General features: G+C 53.3%; 2 protein-coding genes across 3 annotated transcripts; one reads left to right on the top strand and one right to left on the bottom strand.

Moving 5' to 3' along the window:
- Positions 1 to 83: 83 nt before the first annotated feature.
- Positions 84 to 4,622, bottom strand: TLCD2 (TLC domain containing 2; the record flags this gene model as incomplete). 2 transcript variants are annotated; one of them, XM_083874928.1, is made up of 4 exons in its annotated part: positions 84 to 1,992; positions 3,414 to 3,496; positions 3,994 to 4,076; positions 4,435 to 4,622. In XM_083874928.1, the coding sequence occupies 4 exons, from the start codon at positions 4,620 to 4,622 to the stop codon at positions 1,615 to 1,617; spliced, it is 732 nt and encodes a 243-aa protein (XP_083731054.1). In that variant the 3' UTR covers positions 84 to 1,614. The 2 variants fall into 2 exon arrangements, with proteins under 2 accessions (XP_083731054.1, XP_083731055.1); XM_083874929.1 differs by having other exon boundaries at positions 3,414 to 3,481; positions 4,435 to 4,619.
- Positions 4,623 to 11,500: 6,878 nt separating this feature from the next.
- Positions 11,501 to 18,196, top strand: LOC310917232 (apoptosis-inducing factor 3-like; the record flags this gene model as incomplete). The annotated part of the gene is made up of 19 exons (XM_083875317.1): positions 11,501 to 11,598; positions 12,192 to 12,297; positions 12,366 to 12,475; positions 12,563 to 12,672; positions 13,071 to 13,115; positions 13,197 to 13,278; positions 13,403 to 13,515; positions 13,888 to 13,974; positions 14,190 to 14,281; positions 14,466 to 14,596; positions 15,138 to 15,253; positions 15,652 to 15,723; positions 16,064 to 16,127; positions 16,573 to 16,649; positions 16,730 to 16,847; positions 16,955 to 17,053; positions 17,432 to 17,507; positions 17,925 to 18,029; positions 18,154 to 18,196. The coding sequence occupies exons 2-19, from the start codon at positions 12,236 to 12,238 to the stop codon at positions 18,194 to 18,196; spliced, it is 1,602 nt and encodes a 533-aa protein (XP_083731443.1). The 5' UTR covers positions 11,501 to 11,598; positions 12,192 to 12,235.
- Between the last annotated feature and the right edge of the window lie 967 nt (positions 18,197 to 19,163).

The following is a 19,163-nucleotide window of genomic DNA, read 5'->3' as shown; positions in this document are numbered from 1 at the left end:
TTTACGGGCAAGGATCAGCGGAGCAGCTCCTGGAACGTTTGGAGTACATGGGTCAAGCCAAAGAGGAAGCCTTGGGTGAGAGTTTTTCTCCAGCTGGCAGCTGTGAGGGGCACACAGGCACCTCAGCACTGCTTGAGGTGACACATCCAAACCTGGAGTAGTTGTGCCCAGCACCTGGAAGCTTCCCTGCTCTCCACAAATAGAAGTATAAGCGGCTTTGGCCACGCATTGTCTCCAGCCTCACACTGCCCATGGATCACTCATCTTTCCCTGCCCAGCAGGAATGTGTCTCCTTCCTTAAAACACGTGCTGCCCTCTCTGAGCAGTTCCTGGCTCCAGTCTGACCCCCAAGCTCCTCAAACGAAGTGAGAGATTTTGTGCTAAAGCTTATTTGCCACACAAAGGAAACGTGACCGAGCCCAGTGCATTTCTCCAGACTGGTTCACGTAACTCCACGTGGGATGATCCTGTTATATACACAGTGCTGGGCTGCTGGGGAACACTCCAGTGTGTGAGAATCAGTGAGGAAAAGGAAATGTGGAGTAGAAAAACATTAAAAAACCTTCATCTTCCTCCACAGAAAGGAGAGGGGTGGGAAAAAAACCCCCAACAAATAACAAGAGAGGAAGAGTGTGCCAGTGTACAGTGTATTTTCACTCCATGGCGGGGAGACACAGGGTAAGGACTGTGCTAAGTAGTGACACCCCCAGAGTGGGCTGGGATGCTGAGTCCTTTTGTCCCCTCTCAGTCCTTTCCCCTCAAGCCACTTCATTTGCAGCCATTTATTAAAAGCTCGTGTTAGTAAGAGCCTTTGCTGCCGGGTGAGAGAGTTACACTGGGCTCTGCAGCACAACCTGGCATTCCTAACAGATGCCTGAATCCTAAAAGATGCCTGAAAACCCCACATCTGTGGGAAGTGACCATCACACAGCATCCTCCCACCAGCCACTCGCTCTCTCCCACGCTCATTTATGGGCACTTAAATTATCTGGGGACAAAACAACACGGAAAAAGTTCCAGTTGTCAGGAGAGGTTGGGGCTGCTGCCCCCGACCTGCACCCCACCGTGGGCAGCAGCCACCCAGCCAGATCTCAGCCTGGGACAATCTCCTCAGGGAGGGCTCATCAGTGCAGGGTTTGGTTTTTAGTGACCATCACCTCAAAGACAAAGCCTTGGGGCCTGTCTTGCTGGTGGTGTTCTCACAGGAGATGCCACAGAGAACTCAGTGTCCTGTGGCTGATGGGACACCAAAGGGGTGGGCTGCAGCAGCATAGGGATTGGAAACACCCTGTGGTGTCAGGATGTCTGGAAGAGCAGTGGGGAAACAACGCTGCCTTACCCCCTTCTTGTCTCAGTGGTGCCTCAGGGAGCTGTGAGAGCTGTCCAAGCTTCTCTGAGCAGCTCCCAATTGTCCAACCACATCATCCAAAAGTGTTTGGGGAGCAGAGCCACAGTGCCTGGTCCGTGAGCACCTCCTCAGCTGTGCAGGGCCCAGGATCTTGAGCCACAAGGAAAGCCTGGATGCTCTGTTAGTGCAGCCCCTCCCTGTAACAGCCACGTTCACCCTCCACTTGCTCCACGGGCTTGGAACTTCCCCCCTCACACGGGAGGGGGCTATTCCTCCTTCTCCCTCCTCACATCCCGCCTGGATTTGAAGAAGTCACTCCGCAGCAGGCGGTAGAAGAGGATGATATTCATGGGCGTCATGATTGCCATGCCCACCGTGCCCACGGCGTAGGTGGCCGGGGGCACGTTCTGGCGATTGAGGAAGAGCCAGCGGGTCATCCAGGCCAGCGTGGCGATGCGGAACACCACGTAGGTGCCCAGGTTGACGAGGCTGTTGAGGCGGTAGCAGGTGGTGTGCACCAGGTTGGCCATCAGCAGGATCTGCCGCAGGTGGAGGAAGATGGAGTTGATCTCCACCAGTAAAGCCACAAGGGCAAAGCCGACGTACTGGTGGAGCAGCACGGCGAGGCCGAAGCAGATGATGACCTGGGAAGGAGGGAGAAGAGAGGCTGAGCCCAGGGGCTGGTTGCTCTCAGCTGCTGCAAGCTGGAACCCTCCACACTTGGGCACAGCATGGAGCAGAGGTGGAAAGGATCATCACAGCAGTGCCAAACCACTGGTCACCCCTGCAGCACTGCAGTCTCTGGCACCTCCTCACCGTTGCATGAAACCTGAGTGGGTTTTTTTGTTTCAGTGGGAAGAGAAGGAAACAACTCCCTAAGTCCCGGGTTGGCTGAGGAGACAAAGCAGCCTGACCTAACCCTGCTGTTGTGGCCTGGGGAATGCAGCCGGTTGTGGCCCAGCAGGTTTTCCCACACACAGTGAATGGACAGGAAGGGAGACTGTAGCCCAGGGCTATGGCCTCTGCTGGCTCAGGGATTCTCCCCAGAACAGGCACCCTGCAGGGATTAGGTGGTTTTGATGTATCAGAGAGCCCCCTGAAGCACCCTGCGGCTGTTTGGGACAGGATTCCTGCCCTGCACCCTCCCTGCCAGGCAGGGGGACAGGCTCTGCCTGCCCACGCTTCAGCACACTCAGTCCTTTCTTTGGTTTATGCCATTAATGCTGTTCTCTGTATGGGCTCAGTAATGAGATTATCTGCTCCCCGCTCGTTAAGTCACTGTCTTGGCTTGAATTAGCGCCATTGTGGAGATGAACTTTTGGCTCACTAGCAGCAGCCAGCAGAGCCCCAGGGCTCACTGACAGAGCAAGTCTGACTACCCTGTCTCAGCCCAGGTGAGTGTTCCTGCCCCCCTCCCCAGGCCCTGCACACCCCTGAGCCTCTCCTGAACCCTGCAGCATCTCCACTGCTCAGCCCCAGGCTGTGCCACCCCCTGCCCTGCCCTGCAGCACCAGAGAATTGTTTAGGTTGGGAAAAACCCTCTGGCACCTGGACATCGGAGGTGAGCAGGGAGAAACCCACAGGCACAGCAAGACAGGCAGAAGGCACTGGGGTGGGGGTTCTGCATCACAGCTGCTTCAGCCACACCAGCCCCAGGTGGGAGGAAAATACCCCAGGGAGAGGGAAGTGGATGGAGGGAGAATGCAACCCTTGCTGGCAGGTGCTTGAGAGGGCAAAGAGCCACAGGAGGTGAGCTGCTCACTTATGCCAGAGGGGACACCTGGGTCACTGCTGTCAGTGACACTGTTGTGGATCAGCCCAGCCCTCTGCCCCCCATACTCTGTGTACACATATTTTTTTCCTACCCCATTTTTGGATGCCTTTCTAAGAGCAGAATCCTGCAGGACCAAGAGGAGCTCCAGGCCCTGCTGTCTGGGCTCCTCTCCCCAGGAAATAAAATCAGACTTTGTAGCAGGCAGCAAACACCCACACAAACAACAGCAGGAGCCCCACTCGTGTCCCCCATCCCCAGCCTCCCTGGTGGTACCCGTGCTGGTGCACTCACCACAGAGTGATGAAAGAGCAGCTCCCAGGACTGATGAAGTTTCTGATTGCACAACATGTCCACAAAGTCTTCAAGAAAATAGCCTGGGATCAGGGAGTCCATGAACAAAAAGGGGGTCAGGAAGGGCTGTGCCAACGAACCACCCCCCCCCGCCCCAGTGGGCTCTGTGCCTGACTGGGCTGGGCAGCCCTCCCAGGGAAGTGATGGTTACATCTGTGTGGGTGGGGAATCACACACAGCGAAAGAAGGAAATTGGTGTGGTTTGTGTCCCTCAGGCACTCACTCTATAGGTGCCAAGGAAGAGGCTCCAACTAACCCCACCAAACCCATGTGGGCACTTTTGGGCTGCCCCAAGCCCCGTCTCCCCCCGAGGACGGTGGAGGGCAGCCCGGTGCCCAGTACCTCCCGGCTGCGGGTGCCGTGGGACAGAAAGGAGCCACTGTCCTTTGCCAAGAATAGGGCGATTGTTTGAGGTGCCTGAGACATCGCGACATGGCTCGAGGGGCTGGTGTCAGGCACCGACGAGCCCGTGAAGACCCCCCGCGGGACAAACAGGGGACAGCCCATCGCCACATCTCACCTACAGACACGGCCACCAGGCTGTGCGCCCCGGGCGGGTGTGTGCCCACCAGGTCTTTGGACATCTCGGGGTGGAGGTAGAACCTGCAGGGAGAGAGGTTGTGAGTGTCGGGCAGTGCCTCTGGTTCCCCATTTCCCTCCCGGTGTCCTCAGCATCCACCTGGTGCTGCTGACCCTCCCCGGAGACCTCCTGTTGCCCTGCTCCACCCACAGCCACCCCTCTCCTCCTGTTTTTCCTGGAGTCTCCCCATCCCCTGGTGCCTCCCTGTCCCTCGGACCTTCCTCCCTCTCTCAGTGCCCCCAGTCTGCAAGTTCTCACCCTCCCCAGGGTCCACAACACCCCCATTTCCTTTAGTGCCCCCTTGGCCACAGATTCCCGTCGGGGTCCCTCGATGTCCCCATTCCCTCGCAGTGTCCCCCGGCAGCCCGGTGTCCCTCTCACCCGGCCAGCGCCCCTCCGCCGCTGAGCACGCTGTGCGCCAGCGATGTCCAGATGTTGCGCCACTTCCAGCGGTTGCGCCGGGCCGAGGGCGGCGGCGGCACGAGCCGCTCCAGCCCCCGGTTCAGCAGGCGGAAAGCGGCGAAGGACCCGGCCACCACCAGCAGCCCCGGGCTGAAAGCCATGGGCATCCAGCGGCCCGCCGGGCTCCCATGGGACCGGCCTCGCTGCCCGACGGGCTCCGCCTCGCCCGGCCCCGGGGCCCGCCCTGGGCACCGGCACCGCCCCGGGCACCGGCACCGCCCCGCCGGCACCGCCCTGCCCCGGCCGCGACGCGCACGGCCCGGGCGGGGGCACGGCGAGCATCACTCCGAGGGGAAGGGCCGGGGGCCGCCCCGCTGCTGGCGCTGGGAGCTCCCGCACCCCCCGCACAGGGGTACGGACACTCAGCGCTTCCCGTCGGGCCGTGGGACACGGGGAGAACGGGAATTGAGCCCCCGGGGATGTATCCGCCTTCCCCGGCATCGCACGGCAGCGGCGGCGCCAGCCCGGAGCCGGCTGGGAGCGTGGCACGGAGCGGGGAACGCGTGTCCCATTGCTGTGCGGGATCTGGGGGCACTGCCCTCGTTCCCCGGGGGTTCTTCCTCCACCTCGGTGGCACCGGGTGGCCGAACGCCTCTCCCATGAGGTGCTGCGGCCGGTGGTCCCCGGCCCCAAACACCCCCGGCAGGTGATGCCTGTCACCGTCGTTGTTCCCTCGGGCAGGAGCTCTCCAAGCCGCCGCTCAGCCCGGATCGGGACCCCCCCAGAGCACACCACCGGGGCTGATCGCACATCAAGCATGGAAAAAGATCTGATTGCCTTGCCTAAAAATGCTCTGCCCACAGCACTGTTATCCCTCATCCCTCTGTCCCATGTCTGGTCCCGAGAGGAGCTCCCCGATGTCTGGGGTACCCCAGCTCTGCTGTCTGGCAGTTGTGGAAATTCACAGTCCCGTAGCCACAATTTTAGTCCAACCCTACAACTACGCTGCTTTTCCAGCTTCCCGTAATTCGATCGCTCCCTTGGTGCTTTTTGATGTCTCCTGCAGAAGCTGCTGCACAGCCCTCGCTTCCCCTTGTGCCGCCGGGCTGAGTCACCGTGTACACACCGATTAATGTCAAACTCCACCTCTCCTTTGAGGTATTAATTTTGGATGAAATCTTCTACTTCCTCTTCCCTGAAACAGAAGCGTGTGGAGCCTGAGCTCTTAGTTGCTGTCCTGGCTTTGGGGTGATGGACACAAAAACATCAAATACACACTGATGGAAAGGATGCTGAGGGATTAAATCAAATTGGGAGATGGGTGAGGTTCTTTTCCAGCCTAAACGATTTTGTGTTTCTATGATAGTCCCAGCTGGTAGAAAAGCATCTGTTCATGCTGCACAAATTTGCTTAAAAGCCAGGCAAGACAATGTACTTTCATAACAGTTATGTGGCTGGGAGACACTGCCTGAAGTAATAGGCAGCCCTGAGTGCTCGGGGGATTTTAAATAATCTCCTGTATTAGGACTGAAAGGATCACACAGGCTAATCTGTTACTGAGAAGACCAAATGCAAAGACATTTTTGTTCAGCATGAGATATGCTGAGGAAAGAGAGACATGCCTTGGAGACGTGCTGGGCTGCTCAGGGCACTGAGAAGAAAAATCATTTAACAATTAATTGAGTATAAAATTGCACAGAGCCAGTTTCCGAATGAGAAGTCATCTGTGGTGTTTTAGCCTCAAAAAAAAAAAAAAAAAAAAAAAAAAAAAAAAAAAAAAAAAAAAAAAAAATCTTGACTGCCTCTTTCCCTGGTGACAACTCTGCCCTTCACCTGCCTGCAGGGAAAATCCCAGACCGTGGAATGCCTGCAAGTCCAGCCCCGTTTCCCCAGGGGCTCCTCCACTTGTGGTGTGTTTATCCTAAAGATGAACATTCAGCCGGGCTCGGGGACAGGAATAGTTAAAATGTTTCTGTAGCCTGGAGAGCTTTTACCTACCACTTCTGCATGGGAGGAATTTAAGCCGTGATTATTTGAGCCTCTGATTCAAGGACTTTGATCCCATTGCTAGAGTATTACCAACAGTTACATATAAACCACTTCTTGGGTCATTTTTTAGCCCAGATTTTATTTAATTTTACCAGGATTTCCCATTGTGCTTTAGTTTCCTACAACCCCGATTCCAGCCTTTTCTCGTCTTCCTTCCTCTGCAGCAATGGCATTAACCGGGGGCGGTTTTGGAGCTGGAGACTTCCAAGCCCAGTTACAAACAAGTCCCCTGACGCCAGATGAGGCCAAATAATTCAACCACACGCCACAGGCTCGGGGGCCGGGCTTGTCCCAAAAGAACCCGAAGGAAGAGCAGGGAGCGGAGCTCTCGGGCGCAGCTGCCACAAGAGGTCCCTGCACGCCCGCTGGAGAACCGGGAGCCCGACCCGATGGGATTCCTCATTCCCGCCTTATTTGGAGATACCGCCTTTTTCACCCAGATTTCCAGAAGTTTTCCCACTGTCCCCAAACGACCTCATTTTCTGCGGGGAGGCAGCTCAGCCTGGTGCAGGGTGGCTGCCGGTCCCTGCTCCCAGCAGGGCAGGGCACTCCTCGCAGGTACCAGCAAGGACGTTCCCAGCTCCATCCCCTAATGCCACGGGCACCACAGCTAATCCCATAGTGGGGACTTTCCAGCAGCGGTCGGGGTGTAAAATCGAGGGTACAAAATTTTATTCAATAGCTAGACCTCGGTTTTTGTCTCCCTTTCCCCTGCTGGAGTTTCTCTGCAGCACATCTGAGAGATAGAACCCATTTTCCACAATAAAAAGCTGGCAGTTTGGTGATAATTCACCACAGGAATTCTGACAGCTGAACTCTGTCCCCCCCAGATGCTCCCCAGCTACTCCTGGGTGGGGGTTTGGGTGTGCTTTTGCACTTCCACCATCCCTTACTGAAGGAGGAGCTCACTCTCCTCCCAAATGCCACAGAGGACTCACCAGAGCCAACAGATGTGGGAACCAGGCACGAGTTTTGCAAAGCTTCCCTCCCTTAATCTGCCTCTCCGCATCCAGGCAGTCATAAAACCCATCTGCTCACCTAATGCCAGACCTGGCTCACACCTGAAGTAATCGGAGGAGTCCAAGAGCTCAAAACAAATCAAGCAGCTTGGCTTCCAAACTTTAATTAGCTGTCGTCTCCATCCCTCTCTAAACTGTGTCACCACTCTGTCTGCTTAGGCCATAAGAAGTCAGATGATGTAGGAATGCTTTATATATCCACATCTCCAATTCAGGAAGTCTGGAACTTCACACTTATGAAAGGATCTACTGTGCAAAATGCAGGTTCTGCATGGCAAAGCATGCCCAGGCATTGCAGAGGCAACTGTGGAAAGAGCTGAAATCAATGCAAATTTCAGCATCCATTCCTTCCAGCCAGGAACACCTTCCTGATGTGGAAGCTGGATATTCTCCAGGTAGAACTTGCTGTGGACATGGGAGGAAGGGATTTCAGTGTCTGTGAGTGTGGTGAGCAGCTCTGAAATTAAGAGCAAGAAATGCCAAAATGTGCAGCACTTTACCCAGACCTCAAGACTTGAACAGAGGAAATCATCTGTGTTTGCACCACACCCTGCCCATGTCTGCAAGCTCTCATTCCTGAGAGAAGGGTTTTTCTTCCACCCCACAGTGTTTTGACCAGCCCTGCAGGTGTTCTGCTGCCCAGGCTGCTCGTCCTTCCTGAGATCATTCCTGGAATGCAATGTCTCCCCGGAGTTTCACAGAGCCAGCGTGTTCTGGTGCCAGATACCAGTTACAGACTGGGCACAGCAGCTGCCTTCTGCAGCCTGGCATGTGGGAATGTCCCCAAACCACCCAGGCAGAGCCTGCTTTGCCCACATGATAAATTACCCCAGGGCAGGTTGATCTGGATGCTCTTCTTTTGGCCTTCATCCTTTTTCCCAGGACTGGAAGGATATTTTTTTCCCCTCAGGACTTGGCACAAGGGACTCGTTGGAGAAACCTGTGTTGACAGCAGAGTGTCCCTAAGGATGCTGCAGGCTCAGCTGTTTCTCAAGGGCTTGGGCTGGACCAGCTGTCATGAACCAGTGGCACAAAGGATGTGCTCTCTCCTCACTCCAGCTGCACAGGTATGCCATGGGATAAACAAAATTCCGTTGACTGGCAAATCCCCTTCAAGCACAGCAGCACAGGCAGGTCTCCTCTGCTTTCAGCAGCTGCCATGCCCCAAACGTTTTGACTTTCTGAACTGTTGATGTGCTGTTATTAGTAAGGTTTCAGGTTCTTTCTTTCCTTTCCCAGTGTTCACTGTGAAGTGGTGCCAGCTGTCTGCCAGGCCTGTATCCCATCTCTCACCATCCCCAGACATGACTGCCTAGGAAGAAAATGTGAAACATCACATATAATTATTCTTACCCTGTAAGCAAATTCATTCCCGCTAAATATTTCCTTTTCCTTGTCTTCTTCCCTTGTGGGATAAACATTTTTTTTTTTCCCTGTTTAATTCACCAGTCTCAAGCTTAAGTAATTTTTGATGAATATGCATGTGCCTGATGATTATATCATGATGCATTTATGACTACATGGGGGTTTTTTTGCATTTCAGACAGGTTAAGAATGAGTCCTCCAAGGTGGAAGCACGTCCCAGCCCCTTCACCCAGTTCAACATCACACATCAGCCCACTCAATTCCTCCTGTTTTACAAATACAAGCACAGGAGCTTCCCCACTGCATCTCCTGCTGCTGCCGGCTCTGCAGCTTGGAACAGGTTAGGTTCCCTCCTGAATTCTCTCGTTATTAATATCACAAACCAAGCTGTTCTGAGAGCAGTGCCCCATTAATCACTTCAGCTCTGCTGCAGGTTTCACCTCGCTTCCTCTTCCTGCAGCTGAGCAGTTTTCCTATGATTTGACTCTGTGGGTGCTGCTTGTTAAAGTCAGTGGGTCTGGTAGAGCAAGGAAGGGCCCTGAGCTGGGAGAGCTGGGAAAAAAGTGGGGAAAAAGATGAATCCACACAGCCATGGCATGAAAAAACGTGCTACTCCAGCTGATGGTGGTGGGAACTTGAAGGCAGGTACACCCCTTAAATCCTTGCCTCTAAACTTGAGTTTTCTGGGAGGGCCAGCTGCACTGGGGAGGCACAGCAGAAGTGAAGGTATCTAATTAAATCCAAGGTCAGCTCAGCAGCTTGTGAGTCAGCACCAATGTGGGTGGCAGATCTGCCCAGAGACGTCTGATGCCCACCTGGGCTCGGTTTGTGGTTGAGGGTGCCACTTCCTTTTCCTCTCTTCCTTCCTATGTTTAATCCTGACTTGTGCTACAAGCAAAGGTCTAAAACCCTCTGAGTAACCACCTCTGGTTTACCTAAAAAGGGCCAAAATAAGTTTACAGGGCATTTTCCTGAAAACATGCCTCCAATCCCATCCCAGTCACTCGAGGTCGTATTGTGTGTTCCTGACACACACTAACATCCCTGCAGCCAACCCCCACCTTCTCTCTGACATCCAAAGCCTTTTTCCACTTTGAATCCTTTGTCTACCACCTTTTTAATATCCATTCTATCATCTTTGCCTCTGTCAGGCATTTTGTTTTGCCCTTTCCTTTGCACTTTACAAAAGCCTTTCCTGGGTGCTTGGCTGCATCCAGAGCATCCAGCAGCCGAGTCTGCAGCTCAGCCCTGGAGTGCAAATGTCTCTGCACAGGATCAAGCTCCAACTGCCTCATCCCAAAGCTGCACACCTCTGTGCCTGCCCCTTTGGCTGTTCACTGCACATTTCCATCCATGAGCAAACGTTTTTTCCAGTGATTTCTGCTGAGTCAGAGAACGCTCCGTGAGGGCTGCTGCTCCTCCACGTGGGAACACGTTTCTGGGGAATAATTACAGAGAGTTTAAATACGGATGTTTGGCAGCCAAATTGCTTCACATTCAGGCTCCTGGCCAGGAGGGCAGAGCCCAGAAGCTGCTCATTGGTGCTGTGAGAAAATCCCTCATTCCTGTGCCCGTTGTGGGTGTGCAGAGCCCTTGGGCCAAGATTGTCTGGACACGGCAGTGTCACAGTATCCTGCTCTGAAGAGATGGGTCCTCATGGCTTGGAGGGTCCCATGAATTGAACTGCTTCTCAAATAATTCAGCCTGCACTCATCCAGCATCCTGCACGTGCCTTCTTCTCCAGGTCATAGCCACCAGAGGATTTTTATCCTCCCCGCTGCTGGATTTGGGAACGTGCTGCTGGCAGGGAGCTGATCCCTGTGGATCTCCTGTTCTGCAAGGGAGATGATGGAAGCACGCTGTGGGTAACTTCCCCCCCCCCTCTTAATTTTTTGAGACATATTTTAAGTTGTGAAACATATTGACTGTGAAATAGAGATAAGAACAAGAGGAAACACAAACAGTGTAGGTGTTACTCCTGGTTTTTTGCAACTCCCACTTTGTTGTAAAAATAGCCCAGCAAGTAGCACCCTGCTCCATGCCATCCTTCACGGGCCAAGGGATGATGCTCCTTCATCATCAAGGGATGATGATCGTGTGCCTGGACATCAATGGCTGAACCACGAGCAGAGTTGGCATGTAAGGCACGTGCAGAGCTGCTGAAAACTTCAATGGAGAAAAATCCTATCAAAAAATCAAATTAAAGAACTTTAAATGTTGTTGAAATACATAAAAAGTAGCAATATCATTCCAAAGTGCTGCAAAAATACCCTGTGTTGAGCTGGAGTGCTTTCCATCAGGAAAAGGGGCAGTGGGAAGGGACCATGGGATATCACTGAATCCCCTTGAGTTTCTGGTCACACTGCCCATGACACACCCTATTTTTACACCACACCTGTGCCATAATTCCTATTTGCCCTTAATCCTTTTGCAACTCTAAACCCCAGAAAAATACCTTTAATTAGGCCCAGGCCAGTTGCAGAAATCAGATAAAACACCCTTGCTGGCGGCTGCTTCCAGGACCTGCATCTCCTGATGGATGGGAACATTGTGCAACGTGGGGAGAACATCACCAGCCGTGGGCTGGCAGCAGGCAGGGCATCTGTGGTGAGACACCAGGGTGGCACCTCACAGGAGAAAGTCACAGACAGAAGCAGTGGTGGCTGTCTGACCTGGGGGACAGGTACTTGAACCCCCCTGGCAGGACCAGGTGAGTACCCACTGATGCTTCTCCTGAAGAACCTGGGATTAGGGAAGTGGTGCAGGGGGGATTTGCAGGAGCAAGTCACCACCCTGACTGAAACCTGCCTTGAATGAACTTCCCCTTCTTCATTTCTTGCTTTTTTCCCTCCAAATTAGAGAGGGAGATTCCTAATCAGCCCCTCAATGACTGCTCAGGCAAGGAGAGCCCTGAGGACCAAGGGGGTTGGCTGTTTTCTAGCCCAGGAGGCATTTTGGGTAGGGATTAGTGCTTTCACAGCAATTAACATGAATAACATCTCTGCATAAATGTTGGAGAGGCTTTGGAGTGGCTGAAGCATCTCTTTAGACCCAATTTGAGGGAGACATGGGCTATAGCAGCAGCACCTCCCCATAAATAATTATATTTGTTTACAAGAGCCATTAACCACATCTACTCACTCACCCTGTGCTGCAGTTGAGTTTAATGGGACACAGGGCTGGAAATGAGAAGTTGCTTCATTCAGAGGAGAAAAGGGCAGAGGAATGGGTGTTGGGTTAGGACACAAAGTTAAAAAAAGGGGTGTTTTCCACCAGTTGAAGGTCATTTTGCTGCTTCATCAGAAATTTGGGACCCTCTGAGTGCCTGACATTGACCTGCCACCAGCATGGACTGCGATGACATTGTCACTGAAGAGGTCTGCAGGGAGGATGACGTTGGGGATGGACAGTGAGTGCCTGGGGCTGAGGGTGGGGGATTTGGCTGGTTCTGTGCCCACCTCTGCACCTCTCCTCCAGGCTCCTGGAGGTGATGGTGGCTGGCTACCCAGTGCTGCTGGTGAGGAACAGGATGGAATTCAGTGCTCTAGGCAGCAAATGTCCCCACTACGGTGCCCCGATGAGCAAAGGTAACCCTGGCTCAAGGCAGGGGGGAAAAAAACACCTTGGGGAGGTTGGTTCTTAGTGCTCAGCTCGAGAGGGGGGGTCTCTTGCAGGGGTCTTGAGAGGGGAGAGGCTGCGCTGCCCCTGGCATGGGGCCTGCTTTAACATCAGGACTGGAGACATTGAGGAATACCCTACTCTGGACTGTATCTCCTGCTTCAAGGTGACTTCTTGTCCTCCCATCTGGCTGCCTCTCACAAGCCCCCTGCCCTGACCACAGCTCTGTCACTTAGAGCTTCAACACAAGGGATGACTCTTGGGATGATTCCTTGGGATTATGTAAATCCCTGCCCTAAAGCTCCTTTCAATCAAAGGTGATGCCATAGATCCTGGTATTCCTCAGAGCCAGCACAAGTGCTTTGGGAAAGAAAAAGAGGATTTACAGCTCTTCCTCAGTGCTCTTAGGATGAGGAGAAAAGCTCATGAGCTCCTCAGTATCATGTGACATCCAAGATCAGAGTCAGAGACAGATGGCACACTGGACCAGGATCTCCCAGGAGAGCTCCTACCGCAACCTCATGGATGCAGCACTTTAAAAACCCTCTCCTTTCCCTCCCTCAGGTAACAGTGGAAGATGGAAAGGTGTTTATTACAGCAAAAAAGAAGGTACTGACCTTACCTGCTGTCACTGAGCACAGGCAGCACCTTGGGCTGCATATGATTTGAGCATTTTGCATTTTGTTGCAGGACCTGGAAAGCAGCCTGAGGGTGAAGGACACAAGCAGGAGGTGCCTCCTCAACAGGAACACGGTGCTGCTGCTGGGGGGAGGTCAGTGAAGGGATCTCTGCCCCCTCCACACACGCTGGGAGCTGCCAATCTCCTCTCCAGGGAGGACTGAGCTGCTCCTCCTCCTCCTCCTCAGTGACGTGTCAGAGATGAGCATCTCTTGTAGGTGTGGCTGCCCTGGTGTGTGCAGAGACTCTTCGCCAGGAGGGGTTCACTGGCAGGATCATCATGGCCACTAATGAGAAACATGTTCCCTATGACAAGTCCAAACTGAGCAAGGTTTGTGTGAGACAAGGGCAGGACTGTGCCTGGGCACCAGAGGCCACACTCAGGGCCAGAGACAATGGAGAGAGCAAAGCAGATCCAAAAGGAATAGGGGTGTTATTTCCAGGAAAACATCTTTTTCCTCACAAAAGTCTTTGGTCAGAGTCAACATAAACTGATGTTTTAATCTCCTTTTATTGAGTTCTTCTCACTAGAGTTTGATGGGTTTTCTGAGGTGGGCACAAGGTGATGGGGATGGGGCAGTGTGAGGAGCTGTGATTCACTAATGGAAAATTCGCCTCTTTTACAAACTAACCACAAGAAACACTTCAGGAGAATTTCTGCCTCCAAGAAATGCTTCATTTCATATTTTTGTTGTGTTTCCAGGAAATGAACTTAAAACCTGAGGACATGTACCTGAGGAAACCTGAATTCCTCAAGGCTCTGGACATAGAGTTCTGGCCAGAGAAAGAGGTACCAGAGCTCAGTCCTCAGTGGGTGATCCTGTTCCTGCCGTGGGGAGGGTGTGACACTGATCTGTGCATTCATGGATGCACCTGTGGGAAGTGGGAGAGGACCCCAGCACACCTCATCTCACCTGAGTGCCCAGAAACAAGGCACACAGGCACAGGCAAGACAGAGTGTGGATCAGAGGTGCCTGTCTGACCTGTGCCCCCTCTCTCCTGCAGGCAACGTCTGTGGATTTCCAGAAGCAGAGGGTTCGCTTCATGGATGGGTCCTCTCAGAAGTACCAGCAGCTGCTCATTGCAACAGGCAGCCAGTGAGTGCACAAAGTGTCTGCCACACGCAGGGTTTTAGGCAGGACAACACTGGGATATAGAGGTGGAGGTAGGAAATGAGATGAAAGGGCAGGATGGAATGACACAGCCGAGGGTTTGTGCTCCTTTCTCATTCTTTCTGTTTGATCTATATCATGAAATCCATCTGGATTCTCTCTCTTTCAGTTCTGGTTTCCTCAAAGTCCCAGGTGCAGACCTGCAGAACATTTGCACGCTCCAAATCCCAGAAGACTCCAGCAAGATCCTGAAGCTGGCAACTGGGAAGAATGTGGTGATTGTAGGAGCTTCATTCATAGGTACCAGGCTGGAGTGGGTGTCAAACCATCAGCGAGAGCCTTCAAATCCCCTTCTGTTGGGTGTGCACATTAACTGGAGGCCCTCAGGGAAGGGATGTTCCTTTTCTGCCCGGCTGGGATCCTCCCTGGAGCTGCTGGGGGTGTGTGTTACGCAGCACACACTCATTCTTTCCTCTGATAGCCAGAAACTTTAAGAGCTATAAACAATTGCTACACATGGATAGAGGGAAATGTGCCTTACGAAAAGGTCACTGTCCTCCAGAGGAGCTGGATTCCCCAGGAGCACTGGGAAAGCTAAAGCACAGAAAGGGAGTTATTTTGTACATAACCAGGAGCTATTCTTTGGATCTCCTAATATCCAGGTCGGTGTGCACGAGAACAAAGAATGGGGGGAGCTAAATACCTCAGCCCAGAAATGCATAGCAAAGCAATTCAGCACTGGCAGCACATCAGATTTGTTCTCCTGGAAGGGGAGAAGATTTCCAAGGGTGCAGGTTCATGCTTGCAGCAGGCTTACCTTGGGCATGCCTCTTCCTTGCAGGAATGGAGGTGGCTGCCTTCCTCTCAGACAAGGCTGGAACCATCTCAGTGGTGGAAAGAGAGGAGTTCCCTTTCCAGCACGCCCTGGGTCCTCAGGTTGGAGGTGTCGCCATGAAGGTTAGGAAAACCTGGGGCTGATTTCTAGGATGGAGAACACATGATATCCAAGCAGCCCAGGGATCCACATCAGCCCAGGAAACCTCACCCCTGTGCTGAGTCATAACTCTGCATGCCCAGCCTCTGTCCTCACCCACGGGCTCTGCACACACGGCTGGTCTCAATCTTCCCACACACACACATCGATTCTTCACCCCAAACTCACCTCACACACCAGTCCTGACCAGGACTGCAAAGAAAAGTCAGGCTTCCAGGCTGCCTGCATTCAGCCAGGGACACAAATGGAACCTCCCTGCAGCCTGGAGCAGCAGCAGAGCTGCCTGCCTGGGTTTTGGCTGGGTACAGCTGTTTTTATAGCCTGGAATTTCCTAATGAATACTCAAACCAGTCCTTTTCAGATGCTGCAAAATAAAGGGGTGAAGTTCCACATGAAAACAGAACTCCGTGAGCTGAAAGGAAAGGATGGAAAGGTCAGTCGTGCCTTTGTGATCCCTGAACTGCTAATTTTAGGGGAAAAAAGCCCAAGTTGGGATATAACCCAGTGCCTACATCAGGCTTTCCTCTCCCATGTCTAGACCCTCCCTTCCTTTTCACTGAGCACAGCTCTGGGCTCAAAGGGCACCAGTAAGTGTTCCCATCCCAGGGACAACAGCGTGATTTTCTTTTCATTCCCAGCAACACACATTAGTTGGACAAGGTGATCCAAACCTGGGGAAGAAAAAAGACAGCAAAGAGCAAAGCAGCAGGGAGGCTGTGGGAATTAGGACAGAGGTTTTAACTCTTTATTAATGATCCTTCCTTCTTTCCTAGGTCACAGAGGCTGTTCTTGCCAATGGAAAGAATCTCCCTGCAGATGTGGTGGTGGTGGGAATAGGTAAGAGACCCCAGCTGGGAGAGGAAGGCAGATTTGGGAATGGGGAGAACATCCAGCAAGCCCAGGGCATCACAGTTCATTTCCAGGACATCATTCCCTGCAGTCTCTTTCCCACTCTGTTATCATCCAGCCTTTCCTCTTGGCCCCAAACACCTGGAAAAGTCAGCAGCCCATGAGCACACACTTGGCAGGAGGAAAGGAGTTGGTTTACACTCTTGTTGTGCCTTTGGCTCTTGCTGTGCTCCACAGGTCCCTGCTGAATTACCAGAGCGTGCTGTGTCCTGGGCCCTGGTTTTATTGCCCCTGCAGTGGCTCAGCACCAGCCCAAGCGCAGGTCACTGCTCCAAGTGCTCTGCTCCAAGCAGGAACAGAAATTGTGAGGTCAAATTTCCTCCCTGTCCCTGCAGAGCTTCGCTGCATTTCATCCCTGCTCCTCCGCCCACAGGGTCAACCCCCAACTCAGCGTTTCTGAAGGGCACCTCCATCGCCAGAGACGACCAAGGTGCCATCCTGGTGAATCAGGTGAGTGCCAGCTGAATATCCCACCCCACACCCCATCCCTTCCCTCTCCTCAGTGCACTAATTGCCTTTTGCCCCATTAGCACATGCAAACTAACATCCCGAATGTCTTTGCTGCGGGGGACGTGGTGACATTCCCAGTGGCGCTGCTTGACGGGGACAGGTCCAGCATCCACCACCAGCAAGTGGCAGAGGCCCATGGTGAGGGCACAGCCACCTTCCAGCTCCCTTGGAGATGGGAATGGAACAGAAGGAAACAATTTTTAAGGACCTGCAAGAAGAATATTTTCTGTGTTGTTTCATCACAGGTCACTGTGCTGCTTTAAACATGTTGCAGAGGGGTAAGGAGTTGCACACTGTTCCTTACTTCTGGACCACAATGCTTGGGAAAAGCATCCGCTATGCAGGTAGGAAGGGGCAGGGAGAGGGGAGCACAACTTCTTCCCACCAGCTGGGTCTGGGGCTTGTAAACACACTGTGGTTGCAGAGTTCACCTGAGGCAGCTCAAGCTCTGGACTGGCTGTCATGGTGAGTTGGAGCCCTGGGTCTAGAGGTCACCCAGAGCTCTTGTTCCTTGCTAATCTCCAGTGGTTTAGAGGTCACAGAGGAAGAACTTCCCTCTCTAAACCAAGGAGAGGCTCAAAGTCAGTTCTGCTTGTGCAGGGCATTCACATCTGCTCCCCAGCCCCAGTCACTGTCCCCTCTGTCCCCACCCACACTGGCTCTGGGGTGGGATGGGTGGCAATTGCTGTGCCAGGGCTCCCTGAGCAGGCTCTCTCTCACAGGCTGTGGGAAGGGATACACAGACACTGTTGTGAAGGGCAGCCTGGAGCAACAGAAATTCCTCATCTTTTACATCAGGTGAGTGAATCCATGGCCAGTCCATGCCCTGGAAACAGGGCACAGTCCTCTCTCTTACAGCCTGCAGAGATCCCACAGAGGCTCCTGGCTGTGCACTGAAGGCAGCTGCTGGGTGTTGAACCAGAGAAAACCAAAGCAGAGCAGGGAAGGAGAAGAGAATGAACTAAAATGATGACACCAGCTGGGCAGAGAGCCTGGGACACATCTCTCCCTGTGCCCCACTGCTCCCAGGCTCAGTGCCCAGCTCCCAGCAGTGCCAGGCAATCTGCCATGAGTCCCTGTGCAGCCTGCAGCACCAGCCACCCTGCCCTGAGCCCTCTGAAACACAGCTGATCCCTGGCCACTGTGCCACGAGGATGCTGCTGTGCTGAGCTATGTACACTGACAAGATCCACATTCTTCCTCTTTCCATTCCAGGGATGGCCATGTGACTGCAGCTGCCAGCCTGAACTGTGACCCCATGGTGTCCCTGATTGCAGAAGTTTTGTACTTGGGGAAACAAATCTCCAAAGAAGAAGCAGAGTAAGTGACGTCCTGACTGAGCTGGTGGGTGGCTCTGTGCTGTTCCCCATGTCAGCAGAGCCCACTGAGAGACACAAAACCAAGAGGAGTCACTGCAAATCCCCAACCTTCCTCTTGTTTTCAGGGCCTGTGACATTGGCAACATCCCCTTGCTGGCACAAAGCTAAGCTTGGTGTGTGCTCCTTGTGAGGGGCTCACAATCAAGTATTAACAGCTCCATATCCTCCCACCCTGGAGCAATAAAACCATCAGCAAAGCTGAACCCAGCACCTGCATCTTGTGTTTGCAGACAGCCCTTGGCTGTCCACTTGTGCTGGGCAAAGCTCAGCAGAGCTGCTGTTCTGCTGTGCTGGATGACAGGAGGATGCCCATGGCCTGGGGCTCAGCTGAGGGTCTGAGCTGGCAGCAGCCACTACAGATGCACAGATGCACCAGCCAGAGATACACCAGCTCCTCCTGTTCCTTCCCTGTTGGCAGGGAGCTCTCATTTAGCACACCGGTCACGCTGACCTTCTCCTTTGCAAAAACACATTTTCCCAGCAAGGGGAGCTGTGACCGAGACAAGCTGCTCTCCCAGCAGGGAACGAGGTGGGCTGTGTGCAGGAACTTGCACAGAATACTCTGCCCCTAAGGACACAGGGATACCACCCGACCTGCGAGCCAGCAGCACCTGCTGGCAGTGTCACTGCTGTCTGGAATATTTTAGCTGCCGTAGCGAGCAGCCAGCCTCTGGCAGAGAAATCCCAGATCCAGCCTTTCCTGCTGGATGCTTGGAGGAGGTGGCCAGATGCTAGAGGAAAGAGTTACCAGATTTTTTTGCAAGGCAACAGCAAGCGAGGCCGTGCTTTCTACAGGAAACCTTGCACTTACTCACCAGTCACATGGGGCTGTGCAGGAGGAAGGGTAAGTCCCAGGAGCCGGGCAAGTTCCCACAGGGACACTCACTGACAGCCCAGATCCCCTCTGGTTTGACATGAAGTGAAAGACAGCCAGAGCCTCTGCTCAGTAGGTGAGATACTGCAGTGCTGGTTTGTGTTAAACACCCGAATTTGTCTTCTGCCACCTCATGCATGAATTTGACCTGAAATACAACGTTTTGCATTTCCTGACCCGGCCATGGGTTTGGTGCTTCTG

Source organism: Zosterops lateralis (genome assembly GCF_965231275.1).
Source record: "Zosterops lateralis genome assembly, chromosome: 19".
NCBI lineage: Eukaryota > Metazoa > Chordata > Aves > Passeriformes > Zosteropidae > Zosterops > Zosterops lateralis.
The sequence above is the reverse complement of the archived record's forward strand: the minus strand, read 5'-3'. Positions and strand labels throughout refer to the sequence as shown.